Source organism: Erythrolamprus reginae, chromosome 3 (assembly GCF_031021105.1).
Source record: "Erythrolamprus reginae isolate rEryReg1 chromosome 3, rEryReg1.hap1, whole genome shotgun sequence".
Classification (NCBI taxonomy): Eukaryota; Metazoa; Chordata; class Lepidosauria; order Squamata; family Dipsadidae; genus Erythrolamprus; species Erythrolamprus reginae.
Window position 1 is genome coordinate 208,644,197 of NC_091952.1, and position 12,799 is coordinate 208,656,995.

At 40.5% G+C, this 12,799-nt stretch overlaps 1 protein-coding gene across 1 annotated transcript; it reads left to right on the forward strand.

Annotated features, from left to right (window-relative positions):
* The first annotated feature begins 2,518 nt into the window (after positions 1-2,518).
* On the forward strand, positions 2,519-7,611 carry PPDPFL (pancreatic progenitor cell differentiation and proliferation factor like). The gene is made up of 5 exons (XM_070747737.1): positions 2,519-2,866; positions 4,170-4,262; positions 5,573-5,665; positions 5,882-5,981; positions 6,288-7,611. Exons 2-5 carry the CDS (start codon positions 4,208-4,210, stop codon positions 6,298-6,300), a joined length of 261 nt encoding a protein of 86 aa, XP_070603838.1. The 5' UTR covers positions 2,519-2,866; positions 4,170-4,207; the 3' UTR covers positions 6,301-7,611.
* Positions 7,612-12,799: the final 5,188 nt, after the last annotated feature.

Below are 12,799 nucleotides of genomic sequence, written 5' to 3' on the forward strand. Positions count from 1 at the left end.
GGCATCAGAGCCCTGTCCCAAAGCTATATTTTCTATGGCCAGGAGAAGGTTCAGTTAAGTTTTGTATTTCTTGTCTCCTTCCAAAAATGCTGACGGTTTTGTAGCAGGAGAGCCAAGTGGTTCTGAAATCTACAAGAAAGCCCCTGGCCACTTGTACCATGCATGTTCTCTCAGGAGTGGTAGGAGGGGTGGAAGGGAAAGGTCTCCACCAATCAAGAGTTGCTCTAACTGTAGCCCAAACCAAATGCACAGACAGCATTATTGCCATACTGGGAGAGCCAACAGAAACACAACTCCACCTCCTGGCTTTATCTCAAGATGGGTGAAGCAGACGAGACACTGCAGAATTTATTTATCTATCTATTTATTTCTTCAATTTCTATTCTGCCCAACTCCCTAGGGACTCTAGGTGGTTCACAGAAAAAATATAAAACATCAATAATAGTACAAAAACCTCTAAAACAGTTTAAACACAATTTACAATTAAAACAGTTAAATCCCCGCATACCATTCATGGCCAGATCTCGCTGGTTACCACCATCAATTGGCCCCAGGCCTGCCGGAAAAACCAGATCTTTACTGCTTTCTGGAAGGCCAAAAGATTGGGGGTAGTCTGGATCTCAGGAGGTAAGTGATTCCAGAGAGTTGGGGCAGCCACAGAGAAGGCCCTCCCCATGGATCCACCAGCTGACACTGTTTAGCTGATGGGACCCAGAAAAGACCAACTCTGTGGGCCCTTACCAGTTGCTGGGAGCTAAGTGGTAGAAGGCTGTCTCGAAGATAGACTGGCCCTATGCCATGAAGGGCTTTAAAGGTAATGACCAACACCTTGAATTGTGTCCGTAGACCAATTGGGAGCCATTGCAGTTCACAGCTGCAGGGGCGGCATATAAATCCAATCCAATCCAATCCAATCCAAATAAATCAATAAATTCTGGATCAACTGTAGTCTTCAAATACTCTTCAGGGGTAGCCCCATGAGGAGCATGTTACAATAATCTAACCGTAAGGTGATAAGTGCATGAGTGACTGTAAGAAGAGCCTCCTCATCCTAGTAGGCATGTCGTGAAAATGGATGATGGGCGGATTCCAAAAGTTCTCCTGTATGGTGAACTAGTGCAGGGAAAGTGCCCAAAGAGAGACCACAGCTGTGATATAAAGATGTTTTTAAGAGGGATTTAAAGGCCTTCGGAATGGACATTAACAGCTGGGAAACCATGACCTCTGATTGTTCAGCTTTGAGACTAAAGACGCAGTGTGGCCTTCTCCATTTTGAGGAGACACTTGTTTGGCAAGATGAGGCAAAGAAGCAGTCTGGGAACAGGACCAACTATAGTCTCCGAAAACTCTTCAGGGGTAGCCCCATGTAGAGCATGTTTCAATAATCTAATCGAGAGGTGATACAAGGGCATGAGTGACTATGAGATGAGCCTCCTGATCCAAGAAGGGTTGCTTAGAACAGTGTTTCCCAACCTTGGCAACTTGAAGAAATTTGGACTTCAACTCCCAGAATTCCCCAGCCAGCATTTGCTGGCTGGGGAATTCTGGGAGTTGAAGCCCAAATATCTTCAAGTTGCCAAGGTTGGGAAACACTGGCTTAGAACACCAACAATCTTCTCCCGAGGCTACAAAAGCCAGCTGAATATTAGATAACAACCCCAAAGAGATCTTTATTTCCTTTTCATTGATTGATATTGACAATCCATGAGAGATATCATCGCTTAAATATGCATACATTCAAATTCAAAAATGTGCAGAGCAAACAGGATACCTAACCCCGATTACAGAAAATCAGAGCAAATAAGCAATAGCTAAACCAATGTTTCTCAACCTCAGTGACTTTAAAAGATGGACTCCGTGAATGGCCACAAAATTTTTTCCTATCACACTGTGAGCGTGGCTTATGTTGTAGGTGTGGCTTGATGGTCATGTGACCAGGTGGGAGTGGTTTGTCAACCATGTGACTGGGTAAGAATGGCTTGCTGGCCATGTGACCAGGTGGGAATGGCGGCATACCAATCTAATAAATAATAATAATAACAACAATAATAATGTGATGGGCTTAAAGTAAAGATCATGTGACTGGCTTAAAGGTGGCCAACTTGACATCACTCATGTCAAGGATTTGGGTTAGAGTGCCTGGCCTCTCCTCGCCTCAAAGAAATACAAGATATTTACTATTACTGAACATCCTAAATATACTATTTAATCCTATCTGTATATATGCCATATGTGTACAGAATGCCCCAGGCAGCAAATCTAGACATTTTTAAAGTTGCTGAGATTGAGAAACGCTGGGTTTAAACCATCAAAGTCCATCCACAAAATCAACGCGCTCCACACATGAACAATCCAGGAAGCTGGTCGTTTCGCCAGTTCTCCCGAAATTGCCAAACCTTTCCCGACCGAAGGGCAGGTGCTCTTCCCCAACGAGTCAATCGCCCAGCGCGTGGCCACGGTGTGGCCTGTGTTTGTTGTTGTTGTTGCCCTTTTCGTCATACAATCAACTGAATCCGGCAGGGCGGGAGGAGGGAAAAAAGGGAGCAAACTTTACCCTACTGAGCCAAAGGAAAAAACTTCCAGAGACGGGGAGACATCGCTCACCCCACCCCTTCCAGACGCCTGATCAAGTTTCCAAATGTCCCTCGCTTTGTCTATATAAAGCCAGCCCTGGAGTCAGGCGTGGGAAGTGAAGGGCGCGCTTGTGAACGGTGCTTTGGTAAACTCGCTGCGTTCTTGCTACCTTTAACGTTTCTGCGACCCAGCTGTATTGTTCTCCCGGGACGTGCGCGGTTTTGGAAAGATCTGGCTGCCCGAAAAAAAGTGAAAAGGGATTGCAGGACACAGCGGCGTGAAACGATAACAGGTAATCCAGAGTTTCTGGTTATTGTTTTTCTCTCGTTCCTGTTTGTTTTTCTTGGAATGCTAGGAATGCAAATCCACACTTCCAGTTAGGACAAATTCTTTCCTCAAAGTTTTCTTTCGAGGCGACTTCAGCAAGCCACTTTATACGATCCCTTTAAAAAATAAAAAATAAATTTAAAGCAACGGGGTTGCTAAAAGTTTTTCTGCAGAGATTTCACGGAGACTGATCGAGAGTTGCGTGTTGGGACTAGTTCATCCGAAACGGGGTTCCTTATAAGAGAAAGCTATAAAAGCAGCCGTTCGTTTCTTAAGGGTTTTGAGGAATTTTAAGCACATGTCCTGAATACATGGGTAGGAATAAGACATGAAACCTACACAGAACGCTCCCTTGGTGAAGAAATCACTGCTTGTTCAAAGAGGTAATCTGTTAGCAGCACACGGGGCATATTTTGTATTCTGGAAGTATAGTCTCAAGTCTGCATTTCTGAGCATTTTCAGATCCTGGGAAAAGAGATGAAAGCTAGTGGACTCTTTCAGTCGAACAGGCAGAAGAACTAACTGAGACAGACCAATTCTCTAAACCCGTGCGCCTCAATTTCAGCAACTTTTAAGATGCATGGACTTTTAATTCCACAAATTTCCCAGCCAAATTGCTGAAAATTGTCCCAAAGATGCTTTTTGCAAGAGGCAACTGGACTTTCATATAAATCCTTCCATTCCCCACCATCCGGTGAGAGCCGAAGAAGCTTCTTGGATGAGAAGCAAAATACCTTCAAAGAAAAACATGAAAGTCCAGTTGCCTCCTGAAGAAGAAAAAGCACTTTTGGGACAAACTGTGACCTGGATGACTGAGAATGTCTGTAGACACTGCTGTAAACTATTCATGTGTCTTTTGTGCAACTTCAAAGAATTCTTCCAATTCCAATCGTAAGTATGTTTATTTGCTGCCAAGACAAATTGGGCAGCTAGCAGGGTCAGTGGTAAGGGATTGTGGGAATTGTAATCAAAAAGCAAGAAGGGATCCAGGTGCTGTCCCCATTTTACATTTATATGGAAGTAGAAAAAATAATAGATGGGTTTATTTTTGTGTAAGAAGAATAAATCTCAAGGCTTTGGGCATGAACAAGCCAAGGTATAAGTCAAATAAATAAATTCAATATATGGTATGTTAAATATATTCCCTCTATAAAGCCCAGCCTTATAGAGATACAGTCAGTATTGTTATGCAAAATAGGCAATATGATTTTCTATGCATAGGCTTGGAAAAGTAATACAGAGTTTTCCCATTTTATTTCAACCTGCAGGGTGCCCTGGCAGTTTGTTACTCCGCAACAACCTAACAATGGCAACTGTGCCTTCAGCTGGCTGCCTTTTAGCCAAGAATCAGTACTACAGAAGTGAGTATTGTCCCATGAAATCATGGGTGATTTTTGTGTCCTCAATATTTGCATGCTCTTAAAACTGCTTTCCTTCTGTATAAAAGAGAACGCTATGTATAGTCTTTATATTGCTATAGAGTCTGATACTTAATCTTCCTCTTTAGCCTAGCAGCAACCAGGAGCTTCTTCAGTCTCTTCCTTTATTCAACTTGTGAATAATTAAATTTTCTGCTTATTGCAACCCATCTCATGTCTTTGATGTACAGTCTCTGGATGTGATCCAGTCTTATCACAGACAATGATAAATTTGTGCACTTGAAAGTCAGTGACTCGGAGCACTATTAATTGATAAGGTACTAATGTTATATGTTCATGAATAAAAATCAGCTCCCTATTGGCCACAAAGGCCAATATGCAAACATCAGAATGGAATACAAATAGTTATAGTGTTAACTCCATCTAGTGAATGTGTTATTGACAAACAATCTGCCTGTCCTGAAGTTGATTAGGTTACTTGACCTTTATTTGTCCAGTTATGGAAAATTGAAAACAACAGCTTACAGGTTTGCAGTATATATATTTAAGAAAAGTGAAAGAATTATTCTCCTTTTATCCTTAGTTCATAATTATATGATCTAGCCTTCCATACATAAAATGGCTATCCTCTTTTCAGAAAGAATTATAATCTGATTGGTAAAATGGTCACAGTAAACATGTTATCTGATCATCTGTGTTATTAAAGGTATTTTAGGTTTTGATCAGGAATAATGCTGGGATTTAAGGAGAACTAAATACTGTAGCCCAAAGACGGACTACAAGAATGGTGGAAGGTCTTAAGCATAAAACGTATCAGGAAAGACTTAATGAACTCAATCTGTATAGTCTGGAGGACAGAAGGAAAAGTGGGGACATGATCGAAACATTTAAATATGTTAAAGGGTTAAATAAGGTTCAGGAGGGAAGTGTTTTTAATAGGAAAGTGAACACAAGAACAAGGGGACACAATCTGAAGTTAGTTGTGGGAAAGATCAAAAGCAACGTGAAAAATATTATTTTACTGAAAGAGTAGTAGATCCTTGGAACAAACTTCCAGCAGACGTGGTTGGTAAATCCACAGGAACTGAATTGAAACATGCCTGGGATAAACATAGATCCATTGTAAGATAAAATACAGGAAATAGTATAAGGGCAGACTAGATGGACCATGAGGTCTTTTTCTGCCGTCAGTCTTCTATGTTTCTATGTACTACTTTACTTTTTAATAGTAAACACAAAACGCTGTCCATTTTCTGAAATAAAATGTAATGTTTCTATTTTTCCACATATAGCACGGTTGAATTCTGATTCCAGTGTTTCTTCAAGCAGTTCATCTTGCTATTCTGATCCCACGCCATTCTCGGACCAGGAAAAAAATCACCACGGTATTAAATCTTTATTAAAGTGCCTAACTATTCTCCAGAAAAAGCATGAAAAAATATTTCACTATCTTCTAATTGTACACTTAATCTCTATATGCTTTCAGTGAAATTTAAGCTTGATCTTACTCCAATATTGCTGCTTCATTATTAAAAGTAATACTTATCTTTTTGCTTTGAAGCTTTATTATACAATGAATATTTTGCATCTTCCCTTTATAGGCTTACCTGAAATATTTGAAAAGTGCTGGTGGATAAAAAGCTTTTTTCACAGTGAGCCAACACCTCCAAATGTAGGCAGAAAAACCTTATCAGCCAGCAGGTAAGAACTGTTTCTCTCCTGGAGTACACAATTTATTTGAATTAATGCTCTTTAGAATTTAGACTCAAGCTAATGTGCTACTTGAAGTTCATTCTGATGCTAATTATAATTAGTTTATATAGAAGTGCTCAACCCAGAATAGAGCTTAAAATAGATCTTATTTTATCTGCTTATTCTGACAAAGGTAGACTTTGTGATTATTCCTTTTGCTATGTCTCCTAAACAGCTGCATTAGTTTCTCCTGAAAGCTTGGCAGTAATTCTTTACATTAATCATGGTCATAAATCTTAATTTCTGTCTTGACAGTACTAACAGCTGATTGGGATATCAAGTTGAAAGTTCCTGCCAGGACATTATAGACATTCATGTCTTGAAATGAATTCGCTTCTGTGAAGAAAATTAACTATTTGAGAGTTCAGCTGTAAAAGAAATACAGACGATCAAGGATTTAATCAGAGCTTATTCATCAAGCAACTATCTTTACAAGTGTTTGCTTCAAGAATTCTTGATAATGAACAGGTGTTCTACATTTCATAATTTTTGTGCTTCACAAGGGAAAATGCAAATGCAACTCTAGTGGGATATGTTATATCTGATTACTTGGGATATCTTTTACTAAACTGAAATGCTGTAGATTGCTTACCTCAAAACCTTTTAAGGTTACCATGCCTTTTATACAATGGTGCATTTTTATGTAGCAAAATACACCACCTCTTTCCACAGAATTTAAATTTGGAATAGTTAACTATGATAAACTTTTACTTCATGAATAATTTACTCAAATGACAAATTCAAATTTCTCTTAGTTGTCAACAGCTAGAAGAAAACTGGTTAAATAATTATTTATGGTCCTTTATTAAAAAGTAAAAATGAAACATACTCAGTATTAAACCTATTTGAGTTTAATTTTACTATTTGCATTGGAGCTTTCTTCCACAGTTGTGTTATTATTTTATATTACTGCTTTGACCTCAAATAGTGTACAATGTATATCAACTCTTCAACTTAGATATGATTTAAAAACACTGGATTGATTTTTTTTAATTTTTGATGCATACCATTCTGTTTCAAAATGAAAAAAACAACAATAGACCTATATTCTGCTTTGTAGGAGTTGTAAGTTTTATTTACTTACACTAAGGAATATATATTTGTATCACATGAGGAAATCTGTGAATGCTGAATATTCTAAATTGAATTATTTAATATATTGATGATGTTTCTAATGTTCTTTTGTCATTTTTTATTCTTCTGATTACTTATAAACAAAGTTCTGTAATATGAATGAATAGTAACATCAAATTTTAACAATTTTGCTTTGTCAAATTATTACTTTCCTGTATGCATTATTGTTGACTGCATACCTGGATGCATAATGTTAAAAAGCACACACACACAAACACACACACACACTCTCTCTCCCTCTCTGTGGAAAAAGATTACTATAGCACAATAAAATATAAACACCGCAGAAGTCTGTCCTTAAAGTCTGCTCCCATTTGGGTCTTTTTGCTCTCTGTTCAACTTTGTATATAAAAGCCTATTTATAATATTGGCCAAGCAATGTGTTATTGTATATAACTTGTTTTTTTAAATGAAATTTTGTATTAATAAAAATTTATAAAGATGCCTTCTGGTTATTTCTTTTTAACAAGACTTGTATTAAATCTGTGGCAGTGAAGTGAAGCTGTAGGTAATTTTGTGTACACAAATTTAGTAAATGCTTTTTCTTTGCCCTGATAGATGTGTACATAGTGTTCAATGCCAGGTGAATTTTTTCCTGAGAAATAATATATTGTTGACAATATGTATTAATAGGCACCATACCCTTGCCAGCTTTAAGCATTAGTTTTCAACTGGTTGTTGCTCTTCTGTAGAACCAGGCTACAGTTCTGATTTGTAATCAGAATCTCAGTTTAGGAAGGACCGGGAGTCACTGCTCACAGTCAATCACTCATTCATTCATTCATTCATTCATTCATTTATTTATTATTTAGATTTGTATGCCGCCCTTCTCCGCAGACTTGGGGCGGCTCACAACAAAATACGGCACATCATAACAAATCCAAATAGCTTTTAAAACATTTAGAAATATTTAAAAGGAACCCCATTTACTAGCAAACACACACACAAACATACCATGTATAAATTAAACATGCCCGGGGGAGGTATTTCAGTTCCCCCATGCCTGACGACAAAGTTTTAAGGAGTTTACGGAAGGCAGGGAGAATAGGGGCAGTCCTAATCTCTGGGGGGAGTTGGTTCCAGAGAGTCGGGGCTGCCACAGAGAAGGCTTTTCCCCTGGGGCCCGCCAACCAACATTGTTTAGTTGATGGGACCCGGAGAAGGCCCACTCTGTGGGACCTAATCAGTCGCTGGGATTCGTGCGGTAGAAGGCGGTCTCGGAGATATTCTGGTCCAGTGCCATGAAGGGCTTTAAAGGTCATAACCAACACTTTGAATTGTGACCGGAAATTGATCGGCAGCCAATGCAGACTGCGGAGTGATGGTGAAACATGGGCATACCTAGGTAAGCCCATGACTGCTCTCGCAGCTGCATTCTGCACGATCTGAAGTTTCCGAATACTCTTCAAAGGTAGCCCCATGTAGAGAGCATTACAGTAGTCGAGCCTCGAGGTGATGAGGGCATGAGTGACTGTGAGCAATGAATCCCGGTCCAGATAGGGCCACAACTGGTGCAGCAGGCGAACCTGGGCAAACGCCCCCCTCGCCACAGCTGAAAGATGGTTCTCTAATGTGAGCTGTGGATCGAGGAGGACGTCCAAGTTGCGGACCCTCTCCGAGGGGGTCAATAATTCCCTCCCAGGGTAATGGACGGACAGATGGGATTGTCCTTGGGAGGCAAAACCCACAGCCACTCCGTCTTATCCGGGTTGAGCTTGAGTCTGTTGACACCCATCCAGGCCCCAACAGCCTCCAGGCACCGGCACATCACTTCCACTGCTTCGTTGACTGGACATGGGGTGGAGATGTAAAGCTGGGTATCATCAGCGTACTGATGATACCTCACCCCATGCCCTTGGAGGATCTCACCCAGCGGTTTCATGTAGATATTAAATAGCAGGGGGGAGAGGACCGACCCCTGAGGCACCCCACAAGGGAAAGACCTCGGAGTCGACCTCTGACCCCCCACTAACACCGACTGCGACCGACCGGAGAGGTAGGAAGAGAACCACTGAAGAACAGTGCCTCCCACCCCTAACCCCTCCAGCCGGTGCAGAAGGATACCATGGTCGATGGTATCGAAAGCCGCTGAGAGGTCAAGGAGCACCAGGACAGAGGATAAACCCCTGTCCCGGGCCTGCCAGAGATCATCCATCAACGCGACCAAAGCAGTTTCCGTGCTATAACCGGGCCTGAAACCCGACTGCTGGGGACCTAGATAATCAGCTTCTTCCAAGGACCGCTGGAGCTGGAGTGCCACCACCTTCTCAACAACCCTCCCCATAAAGGGAAGGTTGGAGACTGGACGGTAGTTATTAAGTACGGCTGGGTCCAGGGAAGGCTTCTTGAGGAGGGGGCGCACGAGCACCTCTTTATAGAGTGTTGGAAAACTCCCCTCCCCAAGGAAGCATTGGTAATCTCCTGGACCCAGCTCTATGTCACCTCCCTGCTGGCCGAGACCACTCATGCCCTCATCACCTCGAGGCTCGACTACTGTAATGCTCTCTACATGGGGCTACCTTTGAAAAGTGTTTGGAAACTTCAGATCGTGCAGAATGCAGCTGCGAGAGCAATCATGGGCTTTCCCAGAAATGCCCATGTAACACCAACACTCCGCAGTCTGCATTGGTTGCTGATCAATTTCCGGTCACAATTCAAAGTGTTGGTCATTACCTATAAAGCCCTTCATGGCACCGGACCAGGGTATCTATGAGACCGCCTTCTGCCGCACGAATCCCAGCGACCAGTTAGGCCCCACAGAGTGGGCCTTCTCCGGGTCCAGTCAACAAAACATTGTCTTTTGGCGGAACCCAGGGGAAGAGCCTTCTCTGTGGCAGCCCCGGCCCTCTGGAACCAACTCCCCCCAGAGATTAGAATTGCCCCCACCCTCCTTGCCTTTCATAAGCTCCTTAAAACCCACCTCTGCCATCAGGCATGGGGGAACTGAGATATTCTTTCCCCCTAGGCCCTTACAATTTATGCATGGTATGTTTGTTTGTATGTATGTTTGGTTTTACAAATAAGGGTTTTTTAGCTGTTTTAGTATTGGATTTAAATGCTGTTTTGAATTACTGTTGTTAGCCGCCCCGAGTCTACGGAGAGGGGCGGCATACAAATCCAATAAATGAATGAATGAATGAATGAATGAATGAATGAATAAATAAATAAATAAAGGGGGGGAAACCCTCAAGAACTATGTTTCATTTTGATTGACTTGCCTATTGGGACATTTCAGATCTTTTTATAGGTTGGTCAGCATTATACTTGACAAATTAGAATGACAGAGCAAATATAAACAATAAAAATTTTATGCTGTTTTTAAAGTCTTACAACCTAAAATATACATCCTTAATTTTATGCCCTTGGGAGGCGTTGCTTAAAATTGAAATAAATATAAGTTAAAGAAAGATGCATTCATTGAAAAGATAATGAATGATAAAATCAATTCACATTACTTTTTTCAACATAAATTATTGAATGCACTGAGTTTTATCTATCGGGAAATATCAACTGGGATGAAGAAAGCAGACTCTAATTAAATACACTTATAAACCTATATCAAAAATATTTAAATATTTTTAAAATGTGAAACTTAACAAGCAGATACAAAAAAACCCCTACAGTCCTAGCAAGGTAAAGTAGCTTTGGCTCTTTAAATCAACTGACGGGAGAATACCAAATCCAACTCTTAAATAGATCACAGGTAGACTTTATTTAGCAATTGTCTTGTTTATCAATCACAGTTATGACTGATGAAAAAGTAATTTTACTACAAAGTTCTCACAACTAAAGCAAAGGAAAGCAAAACAGTTCCATTTTGCTTACAATCTGTTCCTATTTTAGGCTCAATTAAACAAATTATCTGCTCATAGACTCCCTTTTTCAGTATGAACAGTGATCATGCTTAGAGTAGAAAATTTAGAAAACAGTCATTTTGTCATCGCCTTTAAGGCCACACATGGCCAGCCCTAGATCCTATAATCTGACTGATTATGATATAATTTGCTACAGGTAGAATCTTCATCCAAGACATATCGTTGGAGAGTATTTAGTAAAAGTCCCTGTTCTGTCTGAGATATGAAGTTAGATCCAAAGGCAAGTTTTTTCTTTAGCTTCTACCAGTGTTCCCTCTAATTTTTTGGGGGGGTGGGCGGAAAAGTATAGTGTCTGAGCGGCAGTCCCTTCGGGACTGGGCGGCACAGAAATAATAAATAAATAAACAAACAAATTAAAAAAAAAACCCACCCTGTTTTGCCTCAGAGAATTTCAAAATAAAATACTGTACTGTGCATAGTTCCCTCTAAGCTGAGCAGTGAGCAATCGCTCACTTAAAAATCATCATCAACTCAGAGTTTTCCAAACCTGCCCAGAAGCCAAGAGGGAAATTTTATTATTATTTCTGTGTCGCCCAATCCCGAAGGGACTGCCGCTCAGACACTATACTTTTCCGCCCACCCCAAAAAATTTTTAGAGAGAACACTGGTACTGTGTGTCTATAACAGTGAGCTCATAATAGGGCAACTCTATCAATATCAAAATGCCACTTAAATAGTTGAGCTAGTTTCAAACTAGATTTTGATTTTCTTTCTCTCTTCCTTACTCCCATTCTTTTTCTTTCTCTTTTCCTTCCTCTCTTTTTTCTATCTGTTTCTCTCTCTTCCTCTCTTCCTCTCTCTCTCCTTCCCTCTCACTCTTTCCCTCTTGGCTTCTGGGCAGGTTTGAAAAACTCTGAGTTGATGATGATTTTTAAGTGAGCGATTGCTCACTGCTCAGCTTAGAGGGAACTATGGCTTCTACCCTATTTTATGCCTTCCCACAAGAAATAAAAACAGATCCCTCGGTTTATTCCAGAATATTTTTTTAAAATATGTTTTTGGGCACTGAGGTGAGAATGAAAAAGGTACATGAACTAATATGAATCTGGCTGCTTGATATTACGCTATTTGTTTACTTGTTTCAATTTATATGGCTGCATTGAGCAGGGGGTTGGACCTGATTACTCCAGAGGTCCCTTCGAACTCTATGATTCTATGATTTTATATTTTCAAATAGTAATTCTGAGTAGATACACAGAATGAAAACTCACTAAAAAACCCCACCAATAATATTAGTAATAAATATATAGTGTCAGCAAAGACCAACAATCACTACCAATAAATATTCATTTCACCAGTCCCATTAAATGGCCAATTATCACACGGGGAGAACACAGGCATTGGCATGTTTTTAAGGGTTTATGAAATATTATCTGAATTTCAGGGCAAATGGTCTTCTAGAGCAGTGTTTTTCAACCAGTGTGCCGTGGCACACTAGTGTGCCGTGAGACATGGTCAGGTGTGCCGCGAAGAAAGAAGCTCAGGTTCCGGACTCACAACTTTTTGCAGAGAGAGTGAGTATGTGTGTATGAGAGAGAGAGGAAAAAAAGAAAAAGAAAGAAAGAAAGAGAAAGAGAGAGAGAGAGAGAGAGAGAAAGAGAGAGCAAGGAAAGAGAGAAAGCGTCAGAGAGAAAGAAAGCAAGAGAGAGAGAGAGAAAGCAAGAGAGAGAAAGCAAGAGAGAGAGAGAGAGAAAAGGAGAGGAAGGGAGAGAGAGAGAGAGAGAAATGAGCAAAAAGGGGAGGAAAAAAAGAGAAATG